The sequence below is a fragment of the Glandiceps talaboti genome, chromosome 1, assembly GCF_964340395.1.
Source record: "Glandiceps talaboti chromosome 1, keGlaTala1.1, whole genome shotgun sequence".
NCBI lineage: Eukaryota > Metazoa > Hemichordata > Enteropneusta > Spengelidae > Glandiceps > Glandiceps talaboti.
The window spans coordinates 165,935-182,856 of NC_135549.1; the positions used below are offsets into that span (position 1 = coordinate 165,935).

Sequence of the window (16,922 nt, forward strand, 5' to 3'; positions counted from 1 at the left end):
TCCCTCGTGACTATGTATGTCTCTCAATTTAGTCTTAAAGGCGTGGTGATTACATTCGACAATTTATTTGTTTGATTTGCATACTTATGGGGTTCGTATCAGCTCTGCCCTGCGATAACAATAAACCTATCGCTTATGTAAAGAAACCATTTTCGTCATCTGTCATGATGTCTCAGAGTCACTATATATTTCAAACCACCATACAGACTTCAACGACGAGGCTGAAGACGTTTAGCTGCATTCACTCCATAGCTTCTGCTCTGTATCGACTTCTTCGACACTGTGATGATAAGTGAATCGATGGCTGACACAAAGAAGTTAAACGGAGACTACGAGATGGGCGTAACTGCCTCAGATAAGTCGTCCCGGGATGGTGGATGTTTCCTCACAAAAACAGCTGGTGTTGCAGTTGCAGTTGGTGTAGGTTTGGTTCTGACGGCTGCTGTTTTGATGACTTACTACATCCCCGATAGGAGCTGTCCAAGTAATCCTCTTCCGACCATTGCCGAACCCGAGGAAAACAAAATGCCAACACCTGTTGAAGTACCAGATGTGGAGCCTACAGTTGAAGGGAGATTACCAGATACAATCATACCTTACCACTATGATGTCCGTCTAAAAGTCTTTATGGACGAAAACATATCATACCCATCAGGCGATGGAAGTTTTATGGACATCAAAGGTGACATAAGCATATACGTCGACTGTGAGAAATCCACAAATGAGATCGTAGTTCACAATAGATTGCTCACAGTTGAAAGTGGCTCTGTAAAAGATACGGATAGTGGCCAAGAAATCACAGTTGAGTCGATTGACCGATCACAGGTCGACAACCAATGGACAATCATAAAAACAGAGACACAGCTCCAAAAAGACCGTAGATATATTATCACTCTGGCATCTGTCGGTACTTTGAACCACCCTGATAACCGTGGATTTTACTTCGCTAGATATACAGAAAACGATGAAGACAAGTGAGTATAAAATATTTTGAAATATCAAATCTTCTGAATTTAATGTTTTGGCCAACCTCGATTCTCTGTAATCGACAGCATTGCATGGTTTATTCATAATGAGGGGGTGATGTAGTGTACCGATCGAACTACTCGTTTTGCTAGACCACAAGGATATTGTTTTGCAATCCGTGTATTTGACTTCGTAAATATTAGATGGCAATTTGATAATAAGTATACTGTACCATATCTTATATGCCTTGATTGACGAGACATCAGGGAGCCCATACGTTGTCATATTTTAGAAAATATAAATTAGGGAGCGACCAGTTTTTACGGACGGGGGGGGGGGGTTATCGGGGGGGGGGCACCTCAATTTGGGACTCAAAGAAGGGGATTATATAACATATATACATATATAACATAAACTCTGTCTCTTGATACATCCCAAGCATATGGCATGGAGTCATAACATTGCACCTATTAAGGAACAGTTTTGTTAGAAATGACTTCTCAGTATTGCAGGAATTAGTTGCATTGTGTCATCATGTGGTATGAAAACTTGCATGTGTAGCTGTACACATAACACATAAGAAATGAAATACCTTGAAATTTACTGGATGGACTGACTCTAAAATATGTGCCTCCATTGACCTGAACATGTTGAATTGCACACAAATATAGCCAATAGAGACACACTTTCAAATAATATAATGAATTTTATCTCTAAATGGTAACTGACCTCCACTGTGCATGTTTTCCCCAAATGTTCTCGCTTTCTACTTGATCTTTTATTATTATTTGCGTCAGTATGACTTTAAATGATTTAAACTTTTGAAACCATAAAATAAGTGATACTTTTATGATATAACTAAGTTGTGTTTTACTTCTGAATGGTGCTCTAAATGGCCTCCAAAGGGTGTTCGTTTTTCAAAAAGCTCTTACCATGGGAGGGGCGACACCCCCTCCCAAACCCTCCCCCACGCCTGCATAGCAGGCGGGGGCATGACTTGAAATGATTTGAACTTTTGAAACCCTGATATTAGTGATACTTTTATGATATAACTAAGTTGTGTTTTACTTGTGAATGGTGCTCTAAATGGCCTCCAGAAGGTGTTCATTTTTTCAAAAAGCTCTTACCATGGGAGAATTGGGAAATTGTTCAGATCATCTTACCACCGGTCTGTGATTTTGGTCAAAAATGTGATTTCTGGTCAAAAAACTTAAACTCAAAAACTACTTGGCAGATTGGGCTGAAATCTGGGTGAAACATTCTTCAGGGTACAATTGGGAATTGTTGGGAATTGTTCATGGCATGATGGTCCCATCAGTGATATGCAAATTAGGGCTAAAAATGTGTCTTTTTGGTCAAAAATCTATAATTCCAAAACCACTGAGCACATAGGGCTGAAATGTAATGGGAATGCATCTAGGGATGTATGGACAGGATATTAAGCATACAATGATTCCATGAGTGATATGCAAATTAGGTGTACAAATGTTCATTTTTGGTCAAAAACATATCTAAAAAAGTACCGGGTCAATGAGTCTGAAACTTGGTGAGATGTTTCTGAAAATATTAGCCTGCAGATTTTCTTCAAAACATAATGACAAAATTGGCCCTAGCAACCATGACCACGCCCTTAGCAACAATCAAATGGCAGTATATTTTGGTCAAATAACATCATCTGGTAGGCAAGTGAGTAAACATTCAAAAAATGTATGTAAATACCCTAGCAACCATGACCCCATGGCAACAGCCAAACGGTCGTGTATTTCACAAAGATAACAAAAGGGATTAATAGACAATTGAATAAACATTCAAAACATGTATGTAAATTTGCCTAGCAACAAGACCACGTCCATAGCAACAGCCAAATAATCACGTATATTGCAAAGATAACAGGAATAGAAAGACAAAAGAATAAACATTTCAAAAATGTATGCAAATATGCCTAGCAACAAGACCACGCCCATAGCAACAGCCAAGTGATCACGTATAACAAAAATGTATGCAAATATATCTAACAACATGACTACACCCGTAGCAACAGCCAAATGATTGCGTATATCGTATGCGCGCAAAGATAGCAACATGGTTGGATAGGCACCTGGATAGTCATTCAGTAAATGAACACCTATTGTTAGCATCGACTAACTATGGATAAACATTTTTAAAAACTGTACAGTTGTGCTACAAAGCCATTGGCAGTATTTTTTAATGTAAATATGAGACAGTATGCAGCAGGGTCGTAAATCATTTTCTGGTGCACATGCATGGTGTAACGCATATCATGCTAGGCACATTAGACAAGTTACGTGTACACCGTATGCTTGTAATGCTGTCACTCGGTAAATTGTATCATGTACTATTATTATATGCTGGCCTTTGAGTGAGAAATGAGACAAATAAAATTGCACCTGCAAGGAGGTCCATAGACTATTAAATTAAATATCAGACGATGTTATGTCTACTACAAGTTGAATGTTGTTGACAATTATGGACAGTGGTTTTTGGTAAATTTGTTACAAAATTGAAATTCGAATTGCCTCAAAATTAATTTAGATCCCTAGTTTATTTCATTCATCATTAACATTTTCCAGGGTTAAAGCTGTAAGACACTGGAATTATTTATAGCCAACCTCAAAAATCCTTTTTTGTGCATTTCCCAGTCATTATTTTGATTTTGTGTAATTTTCATAACAGTAGATTTTTTTGTAAAATGGTGACTATGGTATAAAAGTACAATATTTTACCAACTTTCTGTGTAAAATGTGTTTTATAGTGAGACATCATACGAAAATACTAACCACTTTATTACATCGCTAAAACAAAACTGCATAAGGAAGAGCTGAACTGAACTACTTCTACATGTTACCAAAATAAAAAAAATAAAAAAATAAAACACAGCGGAGCTATTCTGACCGATAGGTCGCTTGTATTATTTGTCAGAGGGGGAATGGATTGTTTAATTTGTGGATGAATCGCGGGGGGGGTCACTATTGTTAAGTACAACACGAACAAGAAGTCACCGGCCCACCCACCCACCCCCACCAACCCACCCCCACCCCCCACCAACCACCCCCGGCCGTAAAAACTGATCGCTCCCTTAGGGAGAGTCACATAGAACATATTATGAATCTTTTCTTTTAATCTAACTTTGCGTTATTTTGTGATTTTGGCATGATTCCACTGCCACTGGTTCCAAATCCTACTACATCCCTCCTACTCCCACCATTGTCATAACACATCAGTGAAATGTAATGAATTAGTTGTGGTCTGAGGAGAGGAGCGGGCAGGCCTCACAGTAGTAAAGGGAGAACAGCATGGCAAGATGCTGGGGATAATGTGATGGAGTGGAGATATTGACCGCGGTCCTGGCAATTGTCCTGGAAAATTGAGGCTGTCAGTTATGCGCTTATCTAGTCTAGGGGAGTTCAACGCCAGCACACAGACACGTACAGACTCACTGTAGTAACAGTGGAAAACAACAAATGCTTTTAAAATACAATCAATGTAGTAGGAGCTTACTCCCTGACTAAAATAGTGGCATTCGAACCCATGACCTCAAGACTACTAATCTTGAGCTCTAACCACTACGCCATTGGGAAGCGGTGTTTAAAATGTTTTTAATTGAAATATTCGAACGGGGAGGGCCATGTTTTAGAGAAAGGAGGGAGGGTAACATTTTTGGCACAACGGACTCGGTAAGAGTCACATTTTATGCCATTGGTCTGGCTTGAATTGTCCAGCCCTCCCCTTGTAATTACTAAAAGCTCCCTAATCTAAAAAAAAAATGGTAGCCGTGTATGTAGTCTTATCTAAACTAATCTAATTATTCTTACATGGTTTGATTTTCATGATATGAGAACTTCGTTATTTGAAACTGGTTGACTGGTTCAGGGCTCAATAAAAGGTGTGACGGATAGAGAAAAATCTGTGTAAAAAGAAAATGACCGGATATCTGTCGTACTGTGTGAAATTCACAAATATAAGATTAGAAAACTATCACATGAACCACGTGTTACTTATATGTGCATGAACTAACCTTGAGTATCACCAATTGTTAGTCAGTAATCTTTTGAGATAAATATACATGATAAGACTATGATGAATGATTTTCTACTTATTTACAAACGCCTTAGATCAACACAAGTCACCATGCCAAATCTTTGTCCTCTAAATTGTCATAAAAAAATAAATAAATGTTTCTAGTGACAATATTGTCAATATTTCATGTTTTACTTAAACAAAATAAAATGGATGTGGACTTATCACGTTGTAACAATAATGTAACAATGTAAAGTGCCTTATAATATTTCTTTCATTGGTAGGCACTTTTTGGCGACTCAGTTCGAATCCCGACATGCTCGAAAAGCTTTCCCATGCCTTGACGAGCCTGCTCTGAAAGCCACTTTTACGACAACACTGGTGTACCCGTACCAATCTGGCCGAATTGCACTCTCTAATACGAACATCGAGAGTAGCGATGTCGAGACAGACATTAATGGTAACATCTGGAACGTTACCCAGTACGAGGAGACGGTTAAGATGTCAACTTATCTCAACGCATACACAATTGGTGAATGGGCTTGTATATATAACACTACGCGGTATGACATTGGGGTAATAATGCTTTCGTGATTTGCCTTGGCGTAATACTCTAATTATTAGTATTTAAGAGTGTGCTAGTTTAAAGTCAATGAATCCACCCACCTGTTTGCCGAATTTATACTCCCTAAATCGATGTTTTCACTCTTTGTGTTGTCCAGTTAAACCGACTAACTAATAAGACATTTCGTAACCCATTTGCTTCCCTGTTTTAACAGTTCGGTGTTTGTAGTCAACCGAGTTTAATAGATCAGGCTGAATATGCACTTTACACTGGAATGGATCAAATTTCAATGTTTGAAGATCTGTTTAACTTGAGTTATGTACCTGTCAAAATGGGTAAGTATTTTCATTCTAACTCTTTTACCAAATTTACTCTGTACGTGTTTTTCGTTTCACAGCAATCCATGATAATGACCCCTTTTCGTTGCAATATGTTATATCGATTACAGACATGCCGGCTGTACCAGTCTTTTCGCCTGGCGCCATGGAAAACTGGGGACTTATTCTGTACAGGGAAGTCTACATAATTTACGATCCTAATTTCCACACCCCTGCAAGAAAGAAAGGCGTGGCTGGAGTTATTGCTCACGAACTCGTACATCAGGTACGTTTTGTAGGTACATGTACGTGTATCACCAAGTACACTCTTTCTTTGTAACAGGTAACGACGACATCGAATGTACGACACTGTAGCAGCAGTAGCAGTTGTTGTTGTTGTTGTTGTTGTTGTTGTTGTTGTTGTTGTTGTCGTCGTCGTCGTCGTTGTTGTTGGTGGTGGTGGTGGTGGTGGTAGTGGTGGTGGTGGTCTTGCTTCTGTCGCTGCTGCTGCCGCCACTGATGGTGGTGATGATGATGTATTTGTTGTGCCCATGACATCGTCTGTAGTGTTTACAGTAACTTGTTAATGTGCATATCACCTCAATTCCTCCCCACCCCGTATCTTATCAAATGCACACTCAGACACTGATACACATCAATTTATCTCTGTCTTGATGTATTGATTATTACCGCCCCATTTGTCGACTTTCATGATGTTGTGTACACTCCACTTTCCAATCAATCGATTCCTTTAAAACTATCTTTTACCGATTCACCATTATAATGAATCTCTCCATTAACGTCTCAATATACTCGTATACCAAATATCAACAAAACAACTTGGGTGTTAGCAAATTTAACACATAGTCTTACCTAGATAAACAGTAATGTTCAATAGTTGTCCTATCACTACTATTCTTTCCTCTCCCCTTAGAAAATTCGAAATCCGTAGTGATACTTTATGGGTGTTACTAAACGAAATAACTCCACCCCGCCCCCTGAAAATCTGAAATCTCTGCATTTGCCAATTTACATACATGCCAACGTAAGCATGAAGAGCGCTTTGACTGAATATCATCTATCACCTGAATTTCAAAGAAGTTGACTTTTGCTTGACGTACTAAGTCAAAATAATCGTGTCAAATTAACACAACGCTGTACTTAACTTTGAATGCCGTCATCTCTCTTAGTGGTTTGGAAATGCTGTCACTATGGAATGGTGGGACGATTTGTGGCTGAATGAAGGATTTGCAGACTTTTTCCAATATTATGGTTTAGATTACTCAGAGAAGGGCTTTGAAACGGTAAGTTAAAGAAGTTTAAATACTCTATTTATGATCTTATCAGGGATTTTTTCTCAATGAAAACAAGTTCGTATTTGAAATTGTCCTCTTTGCTAGCCGATTCGAACTCTATGGTAGTGATTTCGAATAAGAATTTCAAGTCAGATGTCATTAACAGTAAAAATAACAAGAACCAAACAATTGTATTCGCATTCTTCAGCTAAAAACCTTTGTTGTTGTTTTCCTTCGTTTTGTCATTTTTATATGCTCGTGTAATTGCAGTACATCGAAAATAAGATTTCAAATTATTATGTAATCACGATATCAAAAAATACCACAATGTGAAACCTTTTCATCTCCGAAGTCTTATTTTATCCTTTACACAGTTTGACCAATTATTCTTGAAAGATAATACTTATCTAGCATTCGTTGCGGATCAAGTTGGCACTTCGAGACCCATTATAACACCGTCAACTTCCAGTCGGATGATTTACCAAAAGGTAAATACATGCAGTTCTTCTTCACGTCATAATAATGTTAGTTTTTATGAAGTGCTTTCTTACAGTGTGGTCAAAGTGTTGTACACAATGTCTGCCACTGGTACGGACCTATAGTGGAATAATAGCCTTTATGTTCCCTGGGGATCGTAATGTGTGTGCGTTCACCGCACTTTGTATTTGCGACCAAATCAAATATTATGGCCAGGTGAAGGCCATATATCAAATTTCACAATATGCATCAAAACTTTGGAGGTGCAATATACACTAGTGTTCTACTCAAGAGCCTTGACAAACAAACATTTTCAAGGTAACATTTTTCTTTTCTTTCTATGTCAACTCAAGTAGTTGAATACACAAAAAACTCCATTTAAATGTTTGTGCCCCAAATGTCGGTTTTCTTTTCATACCTTCACCTTTGACTTTGACTTTGACTTTGACCTCCATATTCAACGTCAAATAGCAAATTGGTCAATACAATTATGACGTTTTGTATCTAGAGACACCATTTAATTGTGTACAATAACTTTGTCATACAACATACACACTAGTTACACACACTAGCTATGCCTTCAATGAAAGCTTGTTTCTTTTTAAGATCATCTCATGGTGTACACATTATCCCCTATGCAAATCATTGTGAAATAACTGTGCATGCAGTCATCGGCTCTAGTATATTACCATTCGATATTTCTTTCCTAGTAATATCTACAATATCAATATGTCAAGTTATTATATGTATTGATATTATATATATATATATATATATATATATATATATATATATATATATATATATATATATATATATATATATATATATATATATATATATATATATTGGTCAATACAATTGTCTGATACGTTGTCTGATGATCGCGCAATGCGTTACAACCAAGAAAGAGTTCCAGTACTACCAAAACTATTGAAGAGTTCCAGTACTACCAAAACTATTGCGCTCTGCCACTGCGGTATAGAGCTTACATATATATATATATATATATATATATACTTGATACTCACAACTCGGTGAGTATCAATCTGCTAAGACAGTGCTCTATACCGCAGTGGCAGAGCGCATTAGTTTTGGTAGTACTGGAACTTGGTTGTAACTCGGAGTTTCACGCATTGTGCGATTATCAGACAACTGCAGTTGTATATATATATATATATATATATATATATATATATATATATATATATATATATATATATATATATATATGTGTGTGTGTGTGTGTGTGTGTATATATATATATGTATATGTATATATGTATATATATATTATATATATATATATATATATATATATATATATATATATATATATATATATATATATATATATATATATATATATATATATATATGTTGAGGGTAGAAGAAAATCAAGTCGGGTTTTTCGTCTCTACAAGCCTGTTTCGTGAGTAAATCACTCGTCAGGAGATGTTGATGTACATCCCGACTTGATTTTCTTCTACCCTCAACATATACTCCGCTCTGCGTGCAGACGTATCGAGCACTGTACTACGGACAAATCTTACCACTGACTTCCTATATATATATATATATATATATATATATATATATATATATATATATATATATATATATATATATATATATATATATATATATATATATATATATATATATTACGTTCCCTGAAGGCAGGTACGTTGATAGAGATGATGAGATCTTTCCTTGGCGAAGACGCATTGTTTGAAGGATTACGTCGCTATCTACACAAATATGAATGGGGTAACACTGTTTCCGACAACCTATGGCAGTCACTGACTGAGGTAAAGCATCGTACTTGATCATCTGTTTCTGAAGATCGATGAGTTAAATAGCAAAATATCCCATTCTGTAGAAACTGTTGTAAAAATTATAAAAGTATAAAAAGTATATAGAAAGACATCCTAAAGGATGTCTTGGTTCATTGTGATTTTTAGCACAACTGATCTACGATGTAGGTTCAGTAGTGCTATAGGCATAGAGCGGTGTCTGTCTGTCTGTGCGTATGTGTGTGGACGACTTAAACTCAAAAACTGAATACCCGATTGCCTTGGTATTTGGTGGAGAAATTACTTGTGGAGTCTAGTTGGAAAATTGTTCAAATGAAAATGATCGCATCTATCACAGGTGTGTGATTTGGGTCAAAAATGTGATTTTTGGTTAAAACAATTTAAACTCATAAAATATTGGGCAGATTGGTGCGACATTAAGTGGGAGCATTCTTAAGGGTGTGTACTGTAAGATTTGTTCATGACATGATTATTCCATCAGTAATATGCAAATTAGGGCTAAAAATGTGTCTTTTTGTTAAACAATCTTTAATGTCCAAACTGTCCTTCAGATTGGGCTGAAATTTAATGAGGATGCATCTGGGGGTGTATAGATAAAGAAATATTAAGCATATAATGATGTCATGAGCGGTATGCAAATTAGGTGTAAAAATGTGAATTTTGGTCGAAAATGTATATCTCAAAAGGTTCTTGGTCAGAGAGACTGAAACTTGGTCTGATGTTTCTAGATATGTTATTCTGCAGATTTTGTTCAAAACATTTTGACACAATTGGCCCTAATAACCATGACCACGCCCTTAGAAACAGCCAGATGGGAGTACATTTTGGTCAAATAACAACATCCTCTGGTAGGCAAATGAATAAACATTCAAAAAAATGTATGAAAATATCCTTAGCAACCATGACCACTTCCATAGCAACAGCCAAATAATTACGTATTTTGCAATGATAACAGCAATTGATAGACAAATGAATAAGCATTCAAAAAATGCATGCAAATGTGCCTAGCAATACGACCACGCCCATAGAAACAGCCAATTGATAACATATTATGCAAAGATAACAATAGGGATCGTGATGTATTTCACAAATAACAACTTTGATTAATAGACAATTGAATAAAAAATTCAAAAAATGTATGTAAATTTGCTTAGCAACAAGACCACTTCCATAGCCACAGCCAAATAGTTACGTTTTTTGCAATGATAACAACAGGAATTGATAGACAAATGAATAAGCATTCAAAATAGAAACAGCCAATTGATAACATATTAGGCAAAGATAATAGGGATTAATAGACAATTAAATAATCGTTCAAAATGTATGCAAATGTGCCTAGAAACAAGACCATGTCCATAGCAACAGCCAAAAGGTGGTGTATTTCACACAAAGATAACAACAGGGATTAATAGACAATTTAATAATCATTCAAAAATGTATGTAAATGTGCAAATGACAACCTATACCTAGAATGGCTCACAAAGAAACGGTTTTGTTAAATTGTAATATTAGTTCATGGCACAAATACATTGAATTTGATCTGGTAACATCCATAAAGTATCAATGTCAAAAAGTATACCTTCATCTTGTAAGTTGTTAGCAAGACCTTATGACAGATTCAAGATCGTTTAAAGCAGATTTCAGGGAATTTGCAATCTAGCTAGTTGAACAGTTTGTGTACAATACAGACAGTGGACGACTTATGGGGAATGAACATGAAGGAAAGTTTTGGCTATGACATGAAAGACATCATGGATACGTGGTTTCTTCAAATGGGATTCCCCGTTGTAACTCTGACAAGAACTGGGACCAATCTGATAACTGCTGAACAAGAACACTTCTTACTTGATCCTAACGATATACCACAGGACAAATATTATACCAATCTAGGGTAAGGCTAATTTTAGAAATACCGGTAGTAATGTACATGTATTTCAGACACACACAGAGAGAGAGAGCGAGACAGAGAGAGAGCGAGACAGACAGACAGACAGACAGACAGACAGACAGACAGACAGACAGAGAGCGAGACAGACAGACAGACAGACAGACAGACAGGTAGAGACAGAGGCAGAGAAAGACAGAGATAGACAGACGGACGGACAGACAGACAGACAGACAGACAGACAGACAGACAGACAGAGCCTGGAGACAGACAGACAGACAGACAGACAGACAGACAGGTAGACAGGTAGAGACAGAGGCAGAGAAAGACAGAGATAGACAGACAGACGGACAGACAGACAGACAGACAGACAGACAGACAGACAGACAGACAGACAGACAGACAGACAGACAGACAGACAGACAGACAGAGAGCCTAGAGACAGACAGACAGACAGACAGACAGAGAGGCAGACAAACAAACAGACAGAGACAGACAGACAGACTATCTGTATGTGTATGTTCATATGTTATTGTGTCTGTCTGTCTGTCTGTCTGCCTACCTCCCTGCCTGCCTGTTCTCTGTCTGTCGGTCAGTCGGTCGGCCTCTCTCTGATCACTCTCTCACTACCTGAATCTGTCTGTCTGTCTGTCCGTCTGTATGTCTGTCTGTCTGGCTGTCTGTCTGTCTGGCTGTCTGTCTGTCTCCAGGCTCTGTGTGTGTCTATGTGTCCGACTGACTGTCTGTCTGTCTGTCTCTCACTCTCTCTCTCACTCTGTCTGTATCTGTCTCCAGGCTCTCTGTCTGTCTGTCTGTCTGTCTGTCTGTCTGTCTGTGTTTGTGAGTGTTATTACATTATCTTAGTCTTTTGTTCGTAGACGTTTCGTAAATGTACCCTTTGGTAACCACTCCCCCTGCATTTTATGACATCGAAACCGCAACTACCGATCTGTGTAATTGGAAATAAGAATTACTTCAAAAGTTTATTTATACAGTAATCACTCTTGACTTACTAGAATGAAGTCTATTCAAAATTGCAAGAAACTGATATAACATTTTACATGCACATAGGTATGTGTGGCACATTCCTTTGACATATACACATGAAGCACAGAAAGAGTACCAAGCACCAACGACTTTGTGGTTACATAGAACTGGAGGTAAGAGTTTCAGTAAAAATAATTAAAAATCTCAACGTTAGGCCTAATAAATTGTGGTATTGAAGTGGGAAACAATCGACGGTGCCTTAACAATTATTAATATGGTGGCAGAGGTGGGATCAAGTACTTGCCTTTAAATTTGATTCTAGGACTTGTGTCCTTTTTTATGTCTGACAGCATTTTAACCATTGAAATGTTTTTTTTTAAATATTTGAACACGGTGAGGGTCATGTTTTACAGAAAGGCAATTGAGGGAGGGCCACATTTTAGGAAAATAAATCAGGGGAGGGTCATATTTTACATAATAGATCATACTTGATTTTCCCCGGGCCTCCCCATATTCACTGGTCATGCCCCTATCTGTAATTACTGAAGGCTCCCTTAGAATGATATCATATGTAGTTTTCCTTTCAAAACTTTCAAGGGAACATGGTTATCGAGGGATTGACCAGCATGCAATGGTATCTAGCAAACATAAACCAATCGGCTTATATTCGAGTCAATTATGATATAGACAATTGGAGACTTCTTGCTAAACAACTACTGCTTCATCACCAGGTAGGATATACTGTACACTTAAGAAATACAAAACATAGTAAGTATGTACCAAAGATTAAATAGTCGTTTTAACTTTGTTTCCCTTCAAATATTTCGTTAATTCCCTACCCGTTACAATATCATTCGCTTTGAACCATGTTTATACATTGAATTGCATACATTTACTATGAATAATATAAGCAAACAATTAGTTGCTTATTAGATCAAATAGGACTCCAGGACTGACATTTCCAGCCTGAACACATTGTCATCTTCTTTTATTTACCCAATGAAAGTTATCTTCCCGTATGTCTCTTATGTAGGCCATACCAGTCAGAAGTAGAGCTCACCTTATTGATGATGCTTTCCACCTGGGTCAAGCACACCGTCTAGATCACGTGATTGCCATAGAAATGATGCAGTATTTGTATAAAGAAGAGGACTATATGCCATGGCAATCATTTGCTGCTGATCAATACTACACCAAATATATGTTATGGAGAAGTGCAACGTATGCCATGTATGAGGTATGAGGTTTACAATTATGCTTACTATATCGAATAAATGCATTGCAGGGTTACATTTGAGAAGTAGTAATCGAGCAGTTGCAATATTAATTTAAAGTCTACAAGTAAGACTGCAAACTTTGGAAAGGTTTTATTGTTGCAGGAGAGTCACACTGTGCGTTACAAGAAAACAAGTTTTTCTTAGAAAAATAGCCAACTAAACCAGCACTGTAAAATAACTACATATGCATTATTTTTCAGAAATACGTTCGGCATCAAATGTCTAACAACTATGACACGATGGGCTGGGAGTTTGACTACTTCAATGAAGACACTGATTAGTAAGATATACCTGTATTAGTGATAATTGAGTCGAGAAACAAGACCATCTTAAGAAAAACAACCACTTATTTACGTGCTTTTCATGAACTTATACTTCGAGTGTTTACCAAACAATTCATTCATAGGCAGAGGTCAACTTGACCTTGATGAAACTTTCCAAAAACATCAAATTCTTACCTGCAATTTTGTGTGCAAAGTGTTAGTTAAGTACACAGTAACATTTTGTCATCTCGAGCAAAACGTGATGTTGTCATCTCGTGAAGGACGTGATTTTTCCTGTAAAACCCTGTGACATTGTGTTTCTTCTATTTCAGCTACAGACGCTTAGATACCTTAAGAATATCATGTGACTATAGTCATCCTGGTTGCGTAGAGTCTGCGTCTGCACAGTACAAAGAATGGATGGATAACCCAGATGATAACAAGTATGTACTCGTTATTTTTTTGAATCCCGACGTTTCGCTGTGCACAAGCATTCTTTTTCAAGGGCTAAAAAAAAAAAAAGTGTGTACCTAAAACAGTTATCTTCGTATGTCATCTTTCCTGTTTATAACTAATATGAATGTTTTTAAATTTGAACCTCTGCACATACAGTAACTTTACTAGAATACTGTTTTAAAATCAAATTTGAATATACTCGCTATTTGCTTAGTATGAATGTGTTACTCATATAGTCACTTGGTAACTCTGTCACTCTTATTGTCGATAGGCAAAACCAGCCATTGCGTCATCTCATGTCCTCAAGGTTATTTCTCTTTTGTAACAAATAGAGTTGATCTTGGGAGTCTTCATTAGCGAACTTACTAGTTGCTAAGCAACAATTAATCAAGGTATCGTCTGTAGTCACACTGGAATACCGTCACTTCTATGGCACAAAACAATTTCTTTCTTTCAATATTTCATTTTGAAAAAAAAAATCAGGAAAGAATATAATAGTGATGGAAACATATAATAATGATAACTATGATGAAGTAACGCATGACAGCAGATAGTTTATAGGAATCTTTAATCTCAATTATTAACCTCACCTCGACAATTATATGTAAATTCAATCAGATAAATAATTGTTATTCACCTAATTAAGGTTGTTTTATATTTTCAGAATAGAGACAGACATGCGTAGTAACGTTTACTGTACAGCAATTCGTTATGGCGGTGAAGTCGAATGGAAGTTTGCGTACGAAAGACAGAAAGAGGACGGCGATGAACGCGGAAGATTACAGTCAGCAATGGCATGCAGTAGGACACCCTGGAATTTACAGAGGTGGGAAATATTAGATGAATCAAGAGTAGTAGTAGTAGTAGTAGTAGTAGTAGTAGTAGTAGTAGTAGTAGTAGTGGTGGTGGTGGTGGTGGTGGTGGTGGTGGTGGTGGTGGTAGTAGTAGTTGTAGTAGTAGTACTAGTAGTAGTGGTGGTGGTGGTGGTGGTGGTGGTGGTGGTGGTGGTAGTAGTAGTAGTTGTAGTAGTAGTAGTGGTAGTGGTAGTAGTAGTAGTAATGGTGGTGGTGGTAGTCGTAGTAGTAGTAGCAGTAGTAGTAGTAGCAGCAGCTGTTGTTGTTATTATCATTGTTGTTGTTATTATTATTGTTGTTGTTGTTGTTGTTGTAATAGTTATGGTAGACATCATCAAACCAGTGAGACTCCCAAGTAAATCATTAAACATAGTTCATTTTCATACCTTACATTTCAGGTACATGGAAGAAGCCCTAGAAGGCACTGAGTTTAGTGCTAGTACAACTATCGCATATGTACGAGATAACTCCGGTCTGGGATTCGACTTAGCATGGGACTTTACGTTGCAGAATTTTGACGCCCTTCTAGAAACGTAAGCTAACAGATATAAACTAAAGAAAGAAGAGCTCGAAGTTGTCAGACATTTCACTGGAGTTCTGCCACATGTATAGATTACAGGGAATTCAAGTTGAATCATACGTAAATAGACTTAATAATATAACATAACAACATGAGAATAGTCATGATATTTTCCATCATAAAATGAACTTTGGATGAGATCTTATTAGTGCCACGCATTGTCAAGGGTAACTAGTATTAGTATCGCTTGGAATTGTTACAGTGCCCATCAGCTGTAAAACTACAAGTTAGGGATGTCCTAGTCCAACACTACATCGTTAGCATTAACAGAAATGTATTTTCAATGTATAGTTGATGTAATATTAAATGTAATAAGTATCAAATCACAATTCTTGTGTTAATCATGATAGCAGTCTCACGTCAAACGATGTTCAGCTGAAATTTAAACTGATACTTATGTCAAAATTGATTTTAAACACGGCTATAAAAATAATTCGCAAAAATTTCTCACGACATTTTCCATTCAGACAATATATATGTGACTGATATCAAACTGGTTATGGTTGTATGAATTATCCAGACCATGCAATGTTTATTGACGCATTTCTTTTGATTCATTTCTCTTCGACAGTAATAATCCCAATACCGCCTATGGTATTGTGTGGTCGTTTGCTAGTAAAATGAACACAGAAAAAGACCTTGAAAAGGTAAGACCAGAAATATATAATTGTAAATAAATATTTGGGAGGAATATTTCACGTCTCAAAAATTACTAATGTACACTTTCATGTCATAACCATTCGTTGGTGAATTTGTTGAGTAATATTGCATATAAATTTGCATTTATATTAGTATCGAATGGAAAACAGTGTCAATGAAATGAAATCATATCCAATGTACGATTCTTTGCTTAACCAAGTACACGATTTTATCCTACGTATAGAGAATCTACCAGCGTTTGAAATTACCAATTTACAGTGACTTTTGATAACCATTTATTCAACAGCTCAACGCCTTTGGAGAGAAGCATTACGACATGCCTGGAACAGAAGCCAATGACTTTTACGATGCTGTGACGAAAGTACAAACCAATATTAAATGGATGGAAAGGAATATGATGGACATCAGTACGTTTTTAAAAGCTGTTTCATATAATATGAATAACATGTCTATGTAAATTTGCATTCTGTATATTAAAAGTTGTTG

The 16,922-nt window shown here is 36.8% G+C and overlaps 1 protein-coding gene across 1 annotated transcript; it reads left to right on the plus strand.

The window, feature by feature from the left end:
* The first annotated feature begins 300 nt into the window (after positions 1-300).
* Positions 301-16,893, plus strand: LOC144442719 (aminopeptidase N-like). The gene is made up of 17 exons (XM_078132096.1): positions 301-974; positions 5,289-5,580; positions 5,784-5,904; positions 6,018-6,172; positions 7,077-7,190; positions 7,556-7,669; positions 9,337-9,468; positions 11,163-11,365; positions 12,431-12,519; positions 12,944-13,077; positions 13,380-13,583; positions 13,824-13,903; positions 14,219-14,329; positions 15,007-15,168; positions 15,595-15,729; positions 16,348-16,423; positions 16,723-16,893. Exons 1-17 carry the CDS (start codon positions 301-303, stop codon positions 16,891-16,893), a joined length of 2,967 nt encoding a protein of 988 aa, XP_077988222.1.
* The last annotated feature ends 29 nt before the right edge of the window (positions 16,894-16,922 follow it).

Bases quoted from the DNA above. Each gene is read 5' to 3' on its own strand.
- LOC144442719 (XM_078132096.1), top strand. From the start codon at position 301: ATGGCTGACACAAAGAAGTTAAACGGAGACTACGAGATGGGCGTAACT. The intron at 975-5,288 runs GTGAGTATAAAA...TTTCATTGGTAG, and splicing joins ACAGAAAACGATGAAGACAA to GCACTTTTTGGCGACTCAGT. The intron at 7,670-9,336 runs GTAAATACATGC...CGTTCCCTGAAG, and splicing joins GTCGGATGATTTACCAAAAG to GCAGGTACGTTGATAGAGAT.